The sequence below is a fragment of the Trichoderma asperellum genome, chromosome 4 (assembly GCF_020647865.1).
Source record: "Trichoderma asperellum chromosome 4, complete sequence".
NCBI lineage: Eukaryota > Fungi > Ascomycota > Sordariomycetes > Hypocreales > Hypocreaceae > Trichoderma > Trichoderma asperellum.
The window spans coordinates 1847102-1867474 of NC_089418.1; the positions used below are offsets into that span (position 1 = coordinate 1847102).

The following is a 20373-nucleotide window of genomic DNA, read 5'->3' on the forward strand; positions in this document are numbered from 1 at the left end:
GCTTAGCGCCCTATCAATCCTCCCCCACTATCGCGCGGCAGCTTCGTGAAGCTTGAACGACGACATTCAACATTCAACGTTCAGCATCTTCCTTGCCTGCTCTTGCAACTGCTTCTGGGACTCATCTTGAGCTTCATACAAATTAAGCCCCCCTGAGTAGCACAATACTCGACAAGATCTCGACGGAGCACGACATCAACCCTGCTGAAGAACTAGGCGGTCTCCTCTGAGCATGACGATCGGCAAATAGCCAGACCAAGCTCACAACGGCCTGTACATCTTCTGTGGCCTGCATGCCCTCATCTATTCTAAACCTCTCCTTCTGCATCCTTCCTTCTACTGTACCTCCACCAGATCTGTGAAGCCGACCGACGATGGACGAGGCTAAAGTCATCTTCTACGACTTCTCTTCGGTCATCACAAGCTCGACTTCCAAGGCTTACGATGCCGCCGCCAAAACCTATGCCGCAGCCGTAACAAGGCTACCTGCTGGCGTACGAACCGCAATTCAGCGTGATCCCATCGAGTCTCTCCAGGTATTTGCATTTCTTCTTCTTATTTGTTGGCTACCTCCTACCGTTGGCCCTTTATACTGACAAACGGTGCAGCTAGTCGACCCCGCTACCAACTCTATCGGATACCTCGCGATCATCGATGTTCTTCTTCACGGCTCTATTCCACCATCCGTTCCCCGCCAAATATTACTAGACAGCACTCTCCAATTTTTATTAAAGTTCGATCCAATCCAGATTCGATATGTCGGGTCTCTATTTCGAGCCCTGCTGGAAGACCTCGGCGGCTTGTTTTCGGTATGAGATCCTCCCCGCCAATAAGATATCTTCCCATTAATACGTCAACTACTAACCATGACGCACCACATGTGACAGCCCACGGTTGCAGTAGAGCTACTCTCAAACGCAATCCTTCGAATCGATCCGAGCGGATCTACGTTTACGTCGACACATCTAATCATGGCGAAATTGGCGTACGATGCAAACTGCATTGAGCCTGCTCTCAAAGTCTTCGATGCCGACATTCTTTTCTATCCACGAAACACACGTTTCGAAGAAACAAAGAGATTATGCGATGCAGAGCTCGAGCCCTATGCCTACATGTCCTTGACCGGTCTTACAGATGCCATCAAGAGCACCTCTATACTCGAATATCACTTTATCCAGGCCATGGCATATCTGTCAAGGAGAGATTGGCGCAAATCACAGACAGCATTGGAGAAAGTAATTGGGCACCCGACTAAGGATAAAGGTGTTAGCAAAATTATGTCGGAGAGCTACAAAAAATGGATACTGGTAGGGCTGCTCAAAGATGGACGGCCCCCCAGCTTCCCTCACTACATTACTAGTGCAACAAAGGTTACATTCAACGGGTTAAGCGAGCCTTATACTAATGTGGCCTCATTATTCACCACGGAGAATGCGTCAGCGCTAAAAGAAGAAGCTTTCAAGGGACAATCAACCTGGGAAGAAGATCAGAATCTAGCTCTTATCAGAGAAGTTATATCATCATACCAGAAGTGGCAGATTATTAACCTTCGCCGGATATATCGTCAAGTTTCCATCTCTCAAATCCGACAGACGACCTTGAGCGCTCATACAGCCGAGACATTAAAAAGCGATGATGACGTCCTCGCGCTGGTCAGTGACATGATCGAATCTGGCATGCTCAAGGGCCAGCTCCAGGTTGGACCTACGGCCGAGGAGAGCTACCTGATGTTTCACGAAGAACATGATTTGATGACGGAGGCTGAATTTGCAGCCGAAGTGGCCCGTAGCCATGGCAGCATCGAGGCGCTAACAAAGCAGTATCGGGCGACAAATGAGCGTCTGAGTTCTACAAAGGAATACGCACGACATGTAGTGCGTGAACAGAAGCGAATGGAGAAGGATATGGCAGATGCGGGAGTCGGCTTCGATGCGAATATAGAAGATGAGGACCTGATGACAGGTGTGCTAGGCAATATCTAGAACATAGAAAAAGCAGGCCTGGAGAGTCAACCTTTTGAGTTCTCCGTTGGCTACTACGATGGGGATGACGATTACCATGACGACGAAGCTTGAGGAGAGAAACGATGAATACTTCTGTTGTCAGCCAACGGGCATTACGAATGGCGGGGGATCAAGCTGTAGAAGAGGGAGTTATAACATGAATAGAGCATTATAAGACACGTCGTCTCCCCTATGATACACGATGCTGATATTCGACTGTGTGCTTTTTGAGTGATGTATATGTGGACCGCGAGCTAATTCTTATTTCCCAGTCAGGGTTTTGACTAGCTCCAGTGCTTGAGTATATCTGGTACGTCTATCCTGCGATTTCCTATCAATGTCGCTTGTCATGACACTCATTTGCCCAATTAGGATCCTCCGCCAATATGTGACACCATGAATATATAAAATAAATGTATCTATGAGTCCGTATAGTGAACGCATTTCAACATCAAAAACAGTGGGCACTGCAGGCCAGATCGTGAGTCCCTTTATGTATTTGATTGTCGCCTTCCCGCTCCCAAGCCGAATCTTTATGATTAAAACAAAAAGCAAAGCAATAAATCAGAAGTTGTTACGCCTTTTCCACCCTTTATATCTTTTAGATTATCTTCATGACATGCGAGTTCTCCGACGAACAAAGTTGGGCAATGCGTACGAGTCGTGCTTCTCCTGCATGGTCGATGCGGAGGGGGATCCGACTCTCGAGCTGTTTCTCTTGTCCGGTGCGCAGCAACATCCCATGGCTGCGTGCAACAGGAATGCAAAATCTGTCGACAAGGCGGCGATCCACATGAATGCAAACATCTTGGCACCAATATCGCATTGAATGTTGAGCTGATCCTGCGCCGTGAGAGCAATCTTGGCAGCGACACTAATGACGGTGGCAATGATAGCGGCGACCGTGAGGACTATGCCTGCTACGCCGCCGACGAGGGAGGTGAAGAGGCTGAACCATCGAGTTCTGAGGACGAGAGGGGTGGCGAGCAGGAGGACGAAGTTGAGGACGATGCCGGACATGAAGAAGGCGTACATGACCTGAGATCCGATGCGGAGGAGGGTGAGGATGGTGACGACTTCGGAGGGCAGAGCGATTTTGGCGCCGGCGAGGAGCTCGCCAACGAGGACTTCGACGGGATTGAACCAAAAGAAGGATTTTGGCGGAGAGCAGAAGGTTACGCCTCTGTACAGTTCAAGGTCAGCTTCCGAGCTCGTTATTGGTGTTCTCTCACATCTCATGAATCATAAGAGGGAGGGGTTAAGGCAGAAGAAGAAGTGACATACTCATCGTTGTATCCCTCACAGTAACTCCACACACCGACTTGATAAAAGTCATGAAGGCCGAGACTCCGTGCCACAGAGTTGAGCAGGTTTGAGTTTTCGACGGAAATGGGGATGATGTGGGAGACGTCGAGCTTGAAGAAGAAGATGTCGTCGAGGATGGGGTTGATATGCGTATTGCCGATGAGGACGAGGATGAGGAATGGAATCGTGATGAAGTAGCTGATGCCGGCGATAGTGGCCGTAACAGTCCGCACGGCCATTGCTTTTTTTTCTGTTTATGTTTATGAAGACGAAATAAACGGCAAGATGGAGATTGAAAATGGCGAATAAAGAAGAAGCAGAAGAAGATGGGACGAAAGGGAGGAAGGGGAGAAGGGAGGGGCGTACAACGCCCGTGTTTTGTTTTGGGTAGGGGGGTAGACTTTGTATAAAAGAAGCAGAAACGAAAAGAAACAATAAAAAAAGACAAAAAGATGGGTAGAAAATAACGAGATACGAAACGAAATGAATTGAATAGTAGACGAAAAGAAAGAAAAGTCACACACACTCAAAAAGAGAAGAGGGAAGAGAAGATCAGATGGCTCGAGCTGAGCGAAACATTCAATGCACTCACACGTCAAAATCCTTGCATGTGCCAAGTAAACCACCTGAGTACGAGGGGCGCTACCACAGGCGGGCATGTACTGCGTCACACAGCTTTGCTAGCACAGGTACAATGCGCCAAACCCGCCAGGGGGGAGACGACGCAGAGAATCGCCGTCCGTCATCGCGGCCCATCGGATCCGCTGGCATGAAGACGGCCCCCTTGAGGGCCTCTCAGCGCTCTTGCAGCCAGATCCACCACGAGGCGCTGTTGCTAGCGGCTCGGCTTAGCGCTGGGCCTGGGCGACTGGGTGAGAAGATTCGGCAGCAGAGACGCGGCCAGGGAGCCGATTTGGGAGCACGCAAGGTTCCGCTAATTGGGCCTGGAGCTGGAGGCCCCTCCACTACCCCTTGTGCTGGGAATGTATTTTAGATGTCTTGTTTGGCTTGACTCGCGAGCGTGAATGGATGGTTGAATAAAACTTGCTTATGATGAGCCTGTTGGACAAGAGACATCATATCATGCAGCATGCAGCATCGTTGGCCTGTCGTGTCACTATTACATATCTACGGCTTACAGTATTAGTAGCAGCAGCAGTGCATGCAGTAACCTCCACTGTAATATTGGGCAGCATCCAGCGCCATCTATTACTGCTTGCAGGTCCATTAGCGCTAGCCTCCCTCTCTGCTGGTATCCGCACAGCTCCCGGCAGATCGGAGCGAGAGTGCCGAAAGAGGTGCCTGGCCGAACCGCGAGAACGTGGCCCGACGACTTCGCCTCATGACCTGCGCCCGAAGCTCGGGATTGACGAATGACCCAGAGTGGTATTGCGTGCATCAACGCTCAGAAACTCTCACAGCACACGATGCAAAAGAGGCTGCAGCTGGTTGACAGACGGTCTCCCCCATGTGACGAGACGGGCCATCATCAGGCAGGCTCATGCCCACAAAACGATAGACGGCTGGCCCACGCCTTTTTTCGCTTTGACTCTGGCGAGATGAACAACTGAGATGCTTTCCAACCACCTGAGAGACAGCGCAGATCGGCATTTAGCGCTCTCCACGCGCGGGCAAAAAAACAAGAGGTGCCGCCTGTGCGACAAACGCAGAGTTGGTTGGCCAGTTTCCCTTGACTATACTCCGTACTGCTGTATGCCTTTCTCACTGGCTGAACTTGGTTCTCTGGCTGCCGTTCGCTTCGCCTTCCTTGGCATCAGGACCATCAACAAACCTGCTGGGGCGGGGAGGGGCTGAGACATGTGAACATGGGTCTTGTGTGCCAAGGAGAGACGGGGCCCATGGGCGGTGCCGGCGCCTTGCTGCCGGGGCCCCATTCCAGGTGTTACAGGAAGCGCCAGGGAAGAGGGCAGACGCCGCCCGCATTGTAATTGGTAATAAGACGGCGCTGTGTAGGAGAGCGTCGAGAGCCAGTCGCTTTGGCCGCCGGGCCGTGGCATCAGGAAGCAAAGGGCGCGGCATCGACTGACAATTGGTGTGGCACGCGTTAACGCTGCTGCCGCTGCCGCTGCGGTTACAGTGCTAGGTATTACCGTATTATTATTAGTATGGGCTATGCGCCGCTTTGATAACATCATTTGTTCCAGGGCGATCTTCCCAGGGTCCATATGCAGATCTCAAACAAGCATCAGCCAAATCCCACATAGGAAATCTGCCACTACTGCTAATAGCTATTCCCTGTTTACGCGCGGTCTCCTTTCTCTCACTATTCTCATAGGACGGTGAAAAGAGCTCGCTAACAAAAATCGCGGAGATCGAAACACGCCAGCAGAGGAAACAAGAAACGAGCGGAGTGGAAACACTGGGGGAGATCATATCTTGGTTTCACGGCCCATCCGCAAATCTCCACCACCCTTTTCATTTTTTTGGTCCCCTTTCCTCTGCTTCCCCCCCCCCCCTAGTTACTTTATTCCACATTATCCGTCTGGCACGCTTTTTTTTTTATTTTTTTATTTTTTTTTGAACTTGAGAGATAAAGATCTAAGCCTTGTCTTCATTGTCTGTTCCTCATCGATACGAGGTAGATAACAGAGCGATTGGGCAATTTCCCCCTTGTTTAAGTGGAGAGTGGCAGTGACGTCTTGGCCTTTGGGCTGTTCTCAGCTTTCCTTACTTACCTGCTCTCTCTCTTCCCGCAGTTGATGACGACTACGAGAGGCGTTTCTTCCAAAAGTGGGTGAGCTTCTGAGCTGTCTCCCGATCGCCGTTTTACGAGCTGCAGAAGCTGTCATCGCCCCGTGGCGGAATACGCTCCTTCGGCACGGCATCCGGCCTTGCTGCCGGTGATTCCACGTTTCCCTTGTTTTGTCATCGGGCATTGCCTTTTTTTCCCCGGGTTTCTATTTTCAACTCTGCTATTAGGAATACAGTTTTAGGGTTGATAAAGAATTGGGTACTACTCCTCCTGAGCCGGGTTGTCTGGGGGAACGTTGAATATTTTTCCTAGGGGGAGGCTCGAGCACCGGCCTTGATATCAACGTTAATCTTCTACATTGAAATCCACATCGGCCTCAATGAGAGTCCCGTACACAGCTCTCGGCGCGCTGGCGCTGCTGGTGCAGGCCATCACGGCGCAAAAGGTGTCGTATTCGGACACCACCGGCCTCACCTTCTACCAGGGAACCAAGACGCAGCGAGTCGGCGGCGATCCAGTCCCTACCGGCGTCTACCACTCATACAGCCACAAGATCACGCTCACCGGTGCGCACTCCCAACCCACGGGCTCGGGCTCCAGCTCCTCCAGCACTGTCAGCGCCAGCTTCCCGACCGGCTCGCTCACCAACGGCGCCAACCTCACGGCGACGGCCACCGGCGTGCCGCAGCCCACTAACACGCAGCCCTGCAACCTCCACGTCGAGTTCTGCACACGCAAGTTCAGCAACATCACGCAGGTTGGCTGCCACAACTCACCCTTTGTGCGGCCCGGCAACTCGGGCTCCAACCAGGAGCTGCCCGTCAAGACGCAGCTGGACGATGGCGTGCGCTTCCTGCAGGCGCAGATGCAGTTCCCGGCCAACAGCTCGGTGCCGCACTTCTGCCACACGACCTGCGATCTGCTGGATGCCGGCCCCATCAACGAATGGCTGAGCGAGGTGTACGAGTGGGTGGACGCCCATCCCTACGACGTCGTCACGATTCTGCTGGAGAACGGCAACTACTCGGACCCATCTGTCTACGTGCCCTATATCCAGGAGACGGGCATCCTCAAGTACACATATGTGCCCACTGTCTTTCCCATGGGCATAGAGGACTGGCCCACGCTGGAGAATCTCATCCTCCACGGCAGCCGCGTTGTCATGTTCCTCGACTACAAGGCCAACCAGACGGCCTACCCATGGCTCATGGATGAGTTCTCGCAGATGTGGGAGACGCCCTTTGACCCCGTGGACCGCGCATTCCCTTGCACCGTTCAGCGCCCGCCAGACCTGTCTACCTCGGCGGCCCAGGAGCGTCTCTACCTTATGAACCACAACCTCAACGCCGAGTTCAACGTCTTCAGCTTGGAGCTGCTGGTGCCGGCTGTGTCGCTGCTCAACGAGACCAATTCTGCGGAGGGATATGGCAGCGTGGGTCTGGCTGCGAATAACTGCCGTGCTGATTGGGGACGCGCGCCCAATGTCCTGAATGTGGACTATTACAACTATGGCTCACCGCCAGGATCTGTGTTCGAGGCTGCAGCGAGACTGAACAACGTTACGTATAACAATACGTGCTGTGGACATGTCCAGGCGAGCGATGCTGCGTCACTGATGCGAGGAGCGAGAGGGCTGTTTTTAAGCTGGGCGAGCGTTGCGACTCTGGTTGCGTCGGCATGGTTGATGCTATGAAACGAAAGGATCCACGAGTTATTGTAGTCAGTTGAACTTTTGGGTTGGGAAACATGGCGCAGAAAGCATTGAATTGAGGAGTTTTTGGCAATGTAAAGGAAGAAAGATTTTACGGGACTGTGTTTATGGTTTTTTTTTGTCATGGGAGACTTACTAGAACAAATTTTCTTTTTTAAATCCAGCTTAGCAAGCTTAGCACAGCGTGCTACATTAATAGAAATGAACATACCATGAACTTTTGCATAAAACATCTGTGGAGACTGGAAGAATACCTTACATGTCCGTTCATCTCACAAAACTGGTCGCCGGCTAAGCTGTGCTGTCGTGCTAAGGAGCAGCGACGTCCCAAGTCTTAATTTAGAGGTGCTTACGAGAACAACATATATGACCCGTCTGTCGGGGGTTTTAAGTCGATGGTTCTCAACTCTTTCCCCGTCGGCAATCCGGCTACTAGTATCAACTCATTTAATCTCTTATGCTCTTGTCATCGCGCACTAGACTATCTCATTAAAGGTCTTAAGGCACCTCTAATATAGCCGCCCCACCACAACCCCTGCATTTTCCACAGTACCTAATCATAACCTTAGTTATAATAAACCTTGCGCTATATAAATTAATATATACATTAGTTTTACAATACCTAATAGCAGATTTAACTTAAAGATAGCTAAAAGGCATACTTAATAACTAATCTAATACCTCTACCTATAATCTACATTAAATTTAACTTAATTTTAATTTTTTTTTATAATTTAATTATTTAATAAATATTCTTTTCTTTATTATTACTATTTTAGCTTTTTTTATTTATTTTTTTAATTAAAAAATAAATTAAATATATAAATAAAAAGCTAATCCCTAGCCTATATAAATTATTATTAAAATACTTATTTAAAAATACTTAAATATTAATCTTTATAGAAAAGGTATATATATAAATTAATATTTTAATTTATATAAAAATTTATAAAAAAATATACCTTAAAAATTATTAAAAAACCTTTAAGTTAAAAAACCTTTATTTAAATTACTTTATTATTACTTTAATATTATTTAAATAGTTTAAATAAATTTTCTAGTGCTTTTAAATTTTTAATCTTTTTCTTTATAATAATTACTTTTTAAAGTTATTTTAATATATTAATAAATAATCTTTATATATATAAGCTATATCTTTTATAATTTATAAGCCAGGCATTAATATTACTATAAATAAATATATAATTTATTATTAAAGAAGGTTTTTTAAAATAATATTTATTTTTTAAAAGTTAATTTTAATTAAATTTAAAGCTTAAGTAATTACTTAAGCTAGCTATTTTCTTTAATAATAATTTTATATACCTTTTTTAATTATACTTTAAAAAAAAAAATAATTATAAAATAAAAAAAATTTTAATTATCTAGCATTAACTTAAGCTATAGTCTTTTTTTTTATTAATTAGCTAAAAAACACTAACTTTTATATCTTTATAAATAACCTTTTCTTTATAATAACCCTCTTCTGCCTTCTTTAGCAGCATAGCTATATTACTACAGGCACCTGCTATATTAATAGTAGTATAAATAATCTCTTTATATAAGCAAAAAAAAAAAAAAAAAAATAGCCTTAGGGCTAGATTATTACTGCTTTTATACCTAATGGTTTTATAAATAATTTAAGTTAATAGATTTTCTAGGAAATTCTTTATTAATATATTTTTTTTTTTTCTTAAGTAAATTAAATTATATAAAAAAACAATGCCTTTATATTATTCTTTAATATAATATATAAAGGCAATAAATTTAAAATATAATATTAAAAATAGCTATTATTAATAAAATTAATTATATAGGCTGCTAAATAAATTTTTAATAATAAAGTTATAAAAATACTTTTAATTTTAAATATTATTATTAACTATAATTTTAATATAAACTTAATTAATATTAATAATTAATTTTAAAATTACTTAAAATATAATTATTATTATTATAAAAAAAATTAATAGATAATAGTATAATTATTTCTCTTTAAAGTTATATTAATAAATAGTTATTTTATTTAACAGCAGAGATTGCTTTTTTAAAAACAGTATTATAGTTAAATTAATTAATAAATATGCCTTATAATAGATATTTTTTAATAATATAGTAATAAAGATATATTAAAGTAAAGATTTTAGGCTAAAGATATTTATATAGGTATTTTATAATATAATTATATTAATAAAAAAAAATACAGTCCTTGCTTTAGCTACTAAGGCCTATATATTAAGGAAATAAAGTTATAAAGTTAGGCATTATAGTAAATTAATAAAAATTGCATCTAGCGCAGCACTATAACTTCCTGGGGTTATAATAAATGTAATATAGCTATTTATATTAAGGAGAATTATTGGGACTTCTATTATAGGCTAAAATAGCAGGGAAAATAAATACCTTTTATAGTCAGGGGTCTAATTGGCTACTATTTGTGGATCAGTACATCAGAGGTGCCTTAAGACCTTCAATGAGATAATCTCACTCAACTGCTTCAAGATCGCCGGAGTGAATCAAATCCGCAATAGAGTCCAGACAAGAACAAACGGGAAAGCCTCATCCCGCTCACTATCCCGCTCACTATCCCCCCCTTTTTTATTTACTCATCATCCCGTCTGCCACACACGAAAAAGGCCGTTTGTGAGGCTCAACAATAGACAACGCCATTGGCCTGTTGCTTTTTTTGGACACGGGCGTGGCACGTAGCTTTTCCGTCTGGCTCTTTGTTTTCTTCCCGCCAGCCTCTCTCTCTCTCTTCCGACGACCGCTTACGGCGAAGCCACCGGCCAATCACAGGTCAATCCAGCCCAGGGGTTTAGCCAAAAAAGCAGGCTGTTGGCGAAGCTAAACTACTGCTACGGTATCATCCACGCCGGGCTATTTTTTGGCGCAATAGACGCCGCTAAACAAACGGGCTTTTTTTGGGGGCGGGAGCAAAGACACACCCACCAACAAGAGACGCTATCCTATCGCATGGGAGAGGCGGAGGCCTGCGAAGAGCTGAGCTGAACTGTGCTCTTTGCGTATGTAGCCTGGCGTGGTGGGTGGCTGACCAGCCCTACAGCTCTTTTCGTGTCCCCCATGTCCTGCGAACTTGTCGATGACGGACTTTTGGATCCTCCAAATCTGCCGGGGTCTCTCTCAACTCTTCTTTGTCTCGAATCTCTTTGTCTTCTCTATTCCCTTCCAGAGTTAAAGAGCGAGTTTCTCGGCCATTCGTTTGATAAACTCGCCTCACAAGGTTTCTGTTCATCGTCCTGCATTCGTTCGCCTTAGTTACTGCCGGCTCTCTGCGGCTGTATCGCAAACAATAGTTTCGGGTACTACACTGCACGCCATCCGCTACCGTTCGTTCTAGCACAGAAAAACCATTCAGCTAGCATCCGGCATCCAACACAGGCTACAGCTCTTGCCTGTAACCTTTCTCCTTCTCCTCTTCTAATCTACCTCCAGCCCAGCAATGTTTTGCCAGCAACGCCATGGCTCGTAATAACCATCAGGGCCAAGATCCCCTCAGAGATCCCTGGGCGGGGCCACACCCAGACCATCATCTCACGCACAAAGTCTCCGGCCTGTCTGACACTGGCGATCGTGATTTCGACCCAGTGCTGCGAGGGCGGGAATCCATGGTATCGATAGATTCCGAATATGACCAGCGTATGTCTGTGGTGTCTTCCCCAAACGCATACGGTTCTCAGACCTACTCGCCAGCCTCCCCATGGTCTGGCTCTTTTTCGTACTCCGGCGCCGGTGGGGGATATGCTCCCGTGCCTGGACAACCCAGCCAGCCTACGAGAACTTTGTCCAAGGGTCGTAAGCCGAGCTATTCTGCAGTACACCAAACGGTACCCGAGAGCATAAGGGAAGAAGAGCCATATGATCTGCCACTGCTCGCGTCGGCAGCCGCCATGGGCATATCCAAACCAGCGTCGCGAGGAAGATATGCCGCCATAAACGAAGAGGATGATGATCATGACGCTGTGCCAGCATTTGATTTCACAGCAACTCTGGGGCCGCTGGGCGCACACGATGATGAGTTCATCAAGAAGTTACAAGAGGAGGAGTCAAGGGGGCACTTAACTGGAGGTATAGGTCAGGGATTCCGAGCCGGCTCTCAGGTACGCAGCGGCGAGCTTTTGTCGTCGCCCGTTTCTGCTCAGCCCGGCTTTGCTCGATCATTCTCAATCCGAAACGCAAGCAAACGCCTGAATCGCTCCGAGACGCTGCGTCACATGGGCCAAGACGAGGCCAACCGTCGCGGCGAGGTCATCGAAGTCATCATGGAAGAGCCGGTGGGCGCCGACCTGAGCAACATTGAAGGACCCAACATTTCTTCTGGTGGGCTGCGACAAACGACATACTCATCATACTCGTCGGCATCCAGTATCGCGGAGAAGGGGAAGGAGAAGACGACTCAGACTTTCTACCCAGAGTGCAACTGGAAGCCATTCTCCATGCGATGGCCCTATCTACTGTCGTTGATTCTCCTCTCGGTAGCGTTGGCCGTTATGCAGGAGGTCCTCTTCCAAATGCACAAAAAGGACCCTCTCGTCAAGTTTACATCTCCGGACCAAGTAGAGCAGGGCCTCTACTTTGTCATCAAATTCGCGCCCACGCTGCTGGCCGTCATATACGGCGTTCTATGGCAGTTTACCGACTTTGAAGTCCGGCGTCTGGAGGCCTTCTATCAGCTATCCAAAGAAGGCGGCGCTGTGGCCTCCGAGTCGCTCAACATCGACTACGTGACCAGCGTCAACCTCTACCGGCCATTCAAAGCCCTATGGAAGGGCCACTATGCCGTCGCAGTGTCAGCCATCGCCACCCTTCTCGCCGTGTCGCTGGTGCCGACGTTTGCCGCCGCTGCAGTTGTGCTCACGCCGAACCGAGATGCGCGCATGGCCGATCCAAACGGATACAAGGATCTCAACTTCAATTCGGTATGGTCACGGCTCCTGACATCGACGCTGGCAGTAATTGCCGTGCTGGGCTGTATCCTCTTTTATCTCCTCCAGACACGCAAATCCGGCCTCATGTCCGACGTCCGGGGAATCGCTGGTCTCGCATCTATGGCGGTGGTGAGCCACATTCTCATGGACTTCAAGGACATGGATACGGCTTCCCCCCGCGACATCCATAACAAGCTCAAGTACAACCGCTATACCCTGTTGAACTCGTCTCTTGCGCCTAGCGAATTTAATTCGTCATATCTGAATGCAGTGACTTCTAATGAGAAGCACAAGTATGACGACTTTGACCTGCCCACAAACCCCCACCCGATTCTGCTTCGTGGAGCGGGCATCATTCCCATGATTATTGGAATTCTTCTATTCACCGGGTTCATTCCCGTGTTCTTGTTTACACCCGCTGAAGTTGTGACGAACAAGGCACCATTTGTCGTCACCATCATGGCCGTCATCGTCAAAATGGCCTGGGGCGGCATGGAGACGGGCGTTCGGATGATGGAGCCGTATTACATCCTCTCCAAGAGGCACGCGCCCGCCAAGACGCTGCTGCTGGATTACACGGCGCTGCCCTTTGGCTACATGCCGTTGCGGGCGCTCTTGAATGGCCATTTTCTCGTGTTCTTTGTCGGATTCGGCAGCATCATGGCTGAGTTCCTGACTATCCTCGTGGCGGGTCTGGCTACCGTTGACGGGCACGATTTCCTCCTGACCTGGAATACCACAGACAAGGCTTGGGAGGTCAATTCTGGCACGGAGACAGTCAAGTCCTTTTACGTATCCGTCGGGCTGTCGCTCTTTATCCTGCTCTACATGGTGGTAGTTGCGCTCGTCGTCTTCTTCCGTCGGCGACACGCCTTCCTGCCACGGCAGCCCAACACCATTGCCTCGGTGCTGGCGTATATCCACCAGAGCAAGATGCTCTACGATTTTGTAGGCACAGAGAAGTTCACCGCATCGCAGGTGCGGCAGAAGCTGGGCGAATACAAAGTGTACGGCCTGGGATGGTTTGTGGGACGGGATGGGCAGAAGCACTGCGGCGTGGATCAGGAGGAGCTGATTAGCAATTATAAGCACGGCATCAGTTTGAAGGAGGGGACTCAGCCGTGGAACATGCAGTGGGATGTTTTATAAGCCTTTTGTTTCTCTGGCTTTTTTTTTGTTTCTTTGATTTTTGCTCGCCTACTTAATTGCTGCGCTTGATATCATTGTGGGCTTTGGTTGCTTGATTTGGTTTATACCTGTATATAGAATTTTGATGCATTTACGCGGGATAGCGACAGGGTATTTTACATGCCAAACACGACCAAATTGATCTTTTGCATTTTTATTTCAAAATGATGGGCTTGTAAGGGAGGGATCGTCTATTGCATTGAATTATAAGTTATATTGCGACTATTCCACTCCACCATGCACAACAGAGCCTGGTTTCAGCCTGCGCGAGGCCTCCATACGTACCTGATGTCCTATGATTGGCAAGAATTCTTCTTCCTGCGGCAGAACTGACTTTCCGTCTTGGTCATGGGTTGGCTGGGCCGGCAAGGTGATTTATGCAAAAGTGTCCGGCTTAACGCACATATTGCCGCAGTTCTCCGAAATACAGCTTTCCAAGTGGAAATCCTTGATCTGCAACGCGGCGGTGCGTGTAAAGGTATCTCTCGAATCTAGAGCCGGTCAGATCTTGAGATTAAGCGAAAAGGCAAAGTTTAGCCCGATTGACCACTTTGACATAGCCTTTGCTACAATTCTCCGACTACACGCAAGCGTTTTTCCTTCATCTTCATTTTCATACGATGAGAAGAGTGGAAGGAAGCTGTGCGGAATTCCCGCCGTCATGTCCCTATCTCAGAGGCCAGATAGCCCATCTCGATTTCTCGATCTGTTGAATGAGACGGATAGTGGTCTGCAGTGCATTCATGTTGGAGACGCTGATACCACCATCTTTGGTCTTGATCTTGCAAGGACGAGGCAATATTTCTTCCAGGGTCGGGCTCATCATTGCTGAGGATGACGCTGGGAGGTACGATCATATAGAATTAGATTATAGACTTTTCGAGCGGAGGACTTTTCGCATAATAGAGAGAGTATGGATGTCATAAACACAAGCTTTGTATCTTGATCTGTCAACTGATTTGAATAAGATTGGTAGATGTGGTAGATAAGCGAGTGGATATGAGGCTCAATCTCAAATGTACATAGAAGAGCATGTGCAAGTGAAACAGCAAAGACATAATTACAACTGACAGATCAGGCCTAATAAAGAGATGTAATTTTGTCATAATCAAACATGGAGGATAAACTCGCTGCTTCACTTATCAGGTTTGTTCAAATTGCCATATTCCTACATACATGATTGCTTACAGGCCCGCGTAAAGATTTCGCTAACTAAATCATGTATAATTCATAAAGTCCTATTCGAAGGGTGACGATTAGTAAAGGGAGCACTTTGATAACCTTTGCTGCGCCTCCAGCAGCGATGAGGCTCATGGGGCTGGGTTTTGAATTATTGGGAGTGGCGTAAATGAGATGAAGAGCGAATGAGCTTTGATTAAGCCGACTCGAGATCCAAGGGACTTTTTAATAGCGTGGTAGCATTCCGGTGGTCTGGATTGACATTCGTGGTGATGGAACGTGCGTTTGTGAGAGAGGCGCATGTATGTCTTGGAATATTGGGCGAGACACCCACTCAACTCTCTATAGTATTTACGTAGTCAGGTGCTTTAATGCTGCAAGTTTCTGATTTATCGTGTGCCTGAGCGTTTGACGCCACTCTGGTGAAAATATCGTGAATGCATGCATCATGTGGCTTTAGCTTTGCCCCCCCTTTGCGCTCGTATTCTCCAGCTCCAGCTCCTGGGAGCGATCCATCTTCATCTCATTGTGGTCATCCTGATCAAATGGCCTCTGCGCGAAAAGAATGATGATGGGCCCAGCGCGGAATTTCAGACAATGAGGGAGGAGCGACTGAGACATGAGACATGAGACCTGATGGATTGATTATAATATATTTGACCGGCGGGAGAGCATGCAAATTTACGTGTATGCATGTACTTTGGCTCGTATTCACCATGGCAAGGATCTGCGCCGCGCCCCATCAGTATCGTAGCAAGGCCATGACGCCCGTTTACGACACCATCTCCGGATTCAAGTTTGCCAGCAACACATATGAAAAATACTTATGCACCAAGCGATTTATAATAATAAGAAAATAAAAAAAATCGCTCAAAAAAAAAAAAAAAGATAAAAATAAAATGCATTCGTTGGTTCCACGCATTCGTTGATTTTCATTTGCGTGGGTTCAAACTAACTGGCTAGGGCATCCTGCCGCAGTGGAGGAGGAACTTGAGAAACATGGCATCGGTACCTTTGGCAGCGTTGAGCGACAGCGCCAAGCGCATGTACCCCGCATGACTGGCGCGAGTAGCGGCAGGATGGCTCCGGAACTGGTAGCTCGCAGATCGGCCCCTAGTCGATACGTGCAGCATCCTTCTATAATAGGGCACGACCCAGTGGGCAGTCGCTGCGCCGGCTGGTCCATTTGCATCGGCGCGGGGCCCAGTTATAGCAGCTCCGGCCAGCACAGTAGAACTGAATTCCAGGAGGAATGGCCGCCCTTGTCCAGGAGAGCAGAGCTGTTCGCGGGTGGCTGGGCGCAGCGCAGCTCTTTTGCGGCCGTGGCGCTCGTCTAGCCTCGAGAGCTGCGAGGGCTAGAACCGTGCATACATGTATGCATGTTCCTTGCCTGGAAACACGCGTAGTTAGCACCGCGGGTACCTCAGCGCCCGGCGCGCCATATGCCATCTACCTGTCTGCGTAACGCGATGACACCATCCGCCCACTAGTCCAATGCGTCTACCCACTGCAAGCCCACTGCAAGCCCACTGTAATCGCCCCGAATCGTCTTCTCCAGGAATAGCAGAAGAGCATGCACCAGTCGATTCCAGGTGGCCCATGCTGGCCCCCCAGTCCAGTCTCTTTTTCCTGCATCATCAGCATCGCACCGCGCCTTGGCAACGAGATCAAGAATCGATCCCAGCCGTCGCTGGAATCCGCTTCTTGTCTTCTTCTTCGTCTTCTTGCCGTCACCCCGTCCGCTCGCTCTGCGTCCTGTGCAACCAGAACTTCCGCTCGCTTTTCCCTTCGCTTTTTGGTGCCGACGCATCCGCTGTCATCCGTTAAACCTTCCGTGTCGTCAGCGACGCTCTTTTTCCTCGTTTTCCGCCTGGAGCCAAGAAAATCTCGCTCGCTTCGCAGATCTCTCTGCATTTCGTCATCGGCCGTGCATCACGACAAAAATAGCGCCCAGCATCTTGAGCGACGAATCTCGAATCACCAGCGACTCCGACTCTCTGCATCTTGACCTGACTATTCGGACGCTGCTGCGAAGGCGCCTAAACGGCCGGCTCAAATCAATTGTGCCGACGGAAACGACCGAGTGCAGATACGCGCTCACCGTTTTCTCACTTTGGTCCATCTGACCTCGTATTCCGCCCAATTTCCCCTCGTCATCCAGCGCCACTGCGCGGACCGACCAGCCCTTGACGAACATCGATTGTCGCTGAATTTTGAACCGCCTTCACCTGTCGCGCGCAACGAAAAACGAACGACGAAGCAACCCATCAACCACCATCCACCATGCGGTCGTTCCTGAGAGCGCCGCTGGCCGTGTTGGCCATGCTCGGCATGACAGCGTCGCCCGTCGCGGCAGAGAAAATGCTCTTGTCCAACTCGCTCAACCTCTGCCAGCAGGACTCCAGTTTGCAGGCCAGTCTGTTTAATGTCGTCTACACGCCTGGCAACAACTCGGCCAGTGTCACCATGGTGGCCACCTCATCGGTGCAAGGCAAGGTCAAATTCGACGTTGAGGCGTCTGCGTACGGCTACACCTTTCTCAGACAGACGCTTGACCCTTGCGACCTTGGTCTCGCCGGTCTCTGCCCTATGGTTGCCGACAAGCTCTCTTTTGGCTTCAACTTACCCGTCAGCAAGTCTGCCTCTGACAACATTCCCGGTATTGCCTACCAGGTGCCTGATTTGGATGCCACCGTCAGGGTTCGCGTCAACTTGACCGGCACCGGCGAGACTATTGCCTGTGTTGAAGCCGACATTTCCAATGGGAAAACCGTCAACCTTCTTGGCGTCAAGTGGGCCACTGCTGTCATCGCTGGGTTGGCCCTCGTTTCGTCGGCCATCATCAATGGGCTGGGACATTCCAACACTGCTGCTCACGTCGCTGCCAATTCTCTGGCGCTTTTCGGCTACTTCCAGTCCCAAGCTATTGTCGGCCTGACTGGCGTCCGCCTCCCGCCCATTGTGGCGGCTTGGACCCAAGACTTCCAGTGGTCCATGGGCATCATTCGCGTAGGCTTCATGCAGACCATCTTCACTTGGTATCAGCGCGCTACTGGCGGCACGCCTTCTACCCTCTTCGACTCTCTCACTACAGTCTCTGTCGAGGTTCAAAAGCGAAGTCTTCAGGTCGCTCGTGCCGGATTGGACCTGGCCAAGCGCAGCGTGGCCATGATGCCCAAGTCTGCTCTCACTCTTTTCAAGCGCGGCAACATCACTACCGGTTCCGGAAGCTACGTCGTTTTTGGCATCCAGCGTGTTGCCTTCAAGGCTGGCATCGAATCCACCAACCTGTTCTTGACTGGCTTGGTCTTCTTTTGGCTCTTTGGTCTCTTCACTGCGGGCGCTGTTGTCGCATTCAAGGGCTTGCTCGAGCTGCTCGGCAAACGGGGACTTATCAAGGCTGACCGCTTTGAAGACTTCCGAAATGGGTGGATCACCGTGCTCAAGGGCATTCTTTTCCGTGTTTGTCTGATTGGTTTCCCCCAGATGGTCATCCTTTGCCTGTGGGAATTCACTCAGGTCGACTCACCCGCCGAGGTTCTTCTTGCCGTCATTTTCTTCTTCGGTACGCTCTTTACCCTGTGCTGGGGCGCCAGCAAGGTTATCCGCCTCGCCCGACGCTCAATCGCCATGCACCGCAACCCAGCTTATATCTTGTACTCGGACCCTCAGGCTCTCAACAAATGGGGTTTCCTCTATGTTCAGTTCCGTGCTTCAGCGTATTACTTCATCATTCCGGTTCTTTTCTATACCCTTATCAAGGGAATGTTTATTGCACTGGCTCAGCGCAGCGGCGTTACCCAGGCCATCAGTCTCATCATCATCGAAGCCGGGTTCCTTATTGCAGGCTCTGTCCTTCGTCCCTGGATGGATAAGAGCACCAACTCCATCAACATCGCCATCTCCGTAGTCAACTTCATCAATGCCATTTTCCTCTTCATCTTCACCAACGTGATCGATGTTCCTCTATTGGTTGTTGGCGTCGTCGGTGTCGTTCTCTTCGTCTTGAATGCAGTCATGTCCTTGGTCTTGATCCTCATGGTCATTTTCTCCACTGCCCTCTCGTTGATCCGCAAGAACCCGGATGCGCGATACCAGTTCATGTCCGACGACCGTGCATCCTTCATGAAATCACAATCGCAGCTGAACGCTACTACAGAGCTCGATGCTCTGGCTGCTACGGCTCGAGGCGATAAGCTTGGCTACAAGGCTGCATTTGATAACGAGTCCCTGGAGTCGTCTGACATTCGAAAGAACAATGAAGCATCTGGCTCTTATAGCATCTCTGCTACAGAGTCCCAGAATTCTTTCTATCCCGGAGCTCAGCCTCACGCCCCGGTTCCCCTTTTTCCAGCCCAACGCGGTGCCAGCCCGCTGCGAGAGAGCGTGGTGAATCCACAAGCATCTGGCGTTTCTTTGGCGCAACAGCGAACGCACACTGCTAGTCCAGCAAGTGGGCATCGGTCGCAACACAATGCTAGGTAAGCCACTCTTGCAAATTCCTCTTGGTAAATTTCAAGTCTTTGAATTAACTCAATTTCCTTCTCTAGCCCCTGGCAACGTGGTGCAGGTTATGACCACTAGAGCGCTTTGATGCAAAAGCATTGATGCAATAACATTGCAATTCTTGATTTTCAATGTATTTTTATCTCTAACGACGAAGGGGACGTTGGCATAAGTACGATTATCCAGCCTGCATGGAATATCTGGCTAGAGTAGACACGTTGGAGCTTCCAGCTTGTACTTCTTTGCCTTGTATGGCAATCCGACATGCATAGCCAATTTACGACTCTCCAAGTTGTACACGCCTTATTGCTAGGCCTTGCTTTATGTCACGCCGGCTCAGGGCTAGAAGATGTGATGGCGTTTGTAGGGAGGTGTTTGGCGTTGAGGGACCATGGGGTTCTGTGGGCCTACGAGAGGCCCGGGTTTTGTTTTCTTCTTTTTAAGCCCCTTTGGTCCTCACTCCTTTGTATATACGTCGATCATTGATAAGGAGCTGGTGAGCAGAGGTGGAGACGATCATTACATCATAGGTAGCTCGAACACAATTAGGCCAAGTTAGTAGGTCTAATAGCCTTGGAGGAGATTCACTTCTCGCGCCATAGGATAATGACATCAAATGTTGAATAACTTGTTCAAACACTCTTGCAGCTTTGTGAAACGTAAATTAGCCAGCTTATAGTTCTAAGAGATAGATGTTACTTTCCTATCAATGCTGTTGAACGTATTACTACTACAAGAGGCTTTGTTCCCGCTGACACTCTTTTTTTTTTATGAGATATCGCTTTTTCTCTTCATTTTGCTCATAAATCATTACAATGT

General features: G+C 48.4%; 6 protein-coding genes across 6 annotated transcripts; 4 read left to right on the plus strand and 2 right to left on the minus strand.

Annotated features, from left to right (window-relative positions):
* The first annotated feature begins 65 nt into the window (after positions 1-65).
* On the plus strand, positions 66-2196 carry TrAFT101_007027 (uncharacterized protein). The gene is made up of 3 exons (XM_024900705.2): positions 66-536; positions 609-809; positions 888-2196. Exons 1-3 carry the CDS (start codon positions 375-377, stop codon positions 1980-1982), a joined length of 1458 nt encoding a protein of 485 aa, XP_024758677.1. The 5' UTR covers positions 66-374; the 3' UTR covers positions 1983-2196.
* Positions 2008-4102, minus strand: TrAFT101_007028 (uncharacterized protein). Its single transcript, XM_024903426.2, has 2 exons — positions 3288-4102; positions 2008-3186 (listed from the first exon to the last, which is right to left on the minus strand). The coding sequence occupies exons 1-2, from the start codon at positions 3545-3547 to the stop codon at positions 2616-2618; spliced, it is 831 nt and encodes a 276-aa protein (XP_024758678.1). The 5' UTR covers positions 3548-4102; the 3' UTR covers positions 2008-2615.
* Positions 4103-4973: 871 nt separating this feature from the next.
* TrAFT101_007029 (uncharacterized protein) lies at positions 4974-7978 on the plus strand. The gene has a single exon (XM_024900695.2). The coding sequence runs from the start codon at positions 6401-6403 to the stop codon at positions 7712-7714; it is 1314 nt and encodes a 437-aa protein (XP_024758680.1). The 5' UTR covers positions 4974-6400; the 3' UTR covers positions 7715-7978.
* A 2232-nt stretch (positions 7979-10210) lies between these two features.
* TrAFT101_007030 (uncharacterized protein) lies at positions 10211-14120 on the plus strand. Its single transcript, XM_024903429.2, has one exon. The coding sequence runs from the start codon at positions 11215-11217 to the stop codon at positions 13828-13830; it is 2616 nt and encodes an 871-aa protein (XP_024758681.1). The 5' UTR covers positions 10211-11214; the 3' UTR covers positions 13831-14120.
* A 416-nt stretch (positions 14121-14536) lies between these two features.
* Positions 14537-14695, minus strand: TrAFT101_007031 (uncharacterized protein; the record flags this gene model as incomplete). The annotated part of the gene is made up of 1 exon (XM_066127940.1): positions 14537-14695. One exon carries the CDS (start codon positions 14693-14695, stop codon positions 14537-14539), a length of 159 nt encoding a protein of 52 aa, XP_065984053.1.
* A 1857-nt stretch (positions 14696-16552) lies between these two features.
* TrAFT101_007032 (uncharacterized protein) lies at positions 16553-20165 on the plus strand. Its single transcript, XM_024910070.2, has 2 exons — positions 16553-19529; positions 19599-20165. Exons 1-2 carry the CDS (start codon positions 17332-17334, stop codon positions 19630-19632), a joined length of 2232 nt encoding a protein of 743 aa, XP_024758683.1. The 5' UTR covers positions 16553-17331; the 3' UTR covers positions 19633-20165.
* Positions 20166-20373: the final 208 nt, after the last annotated feature.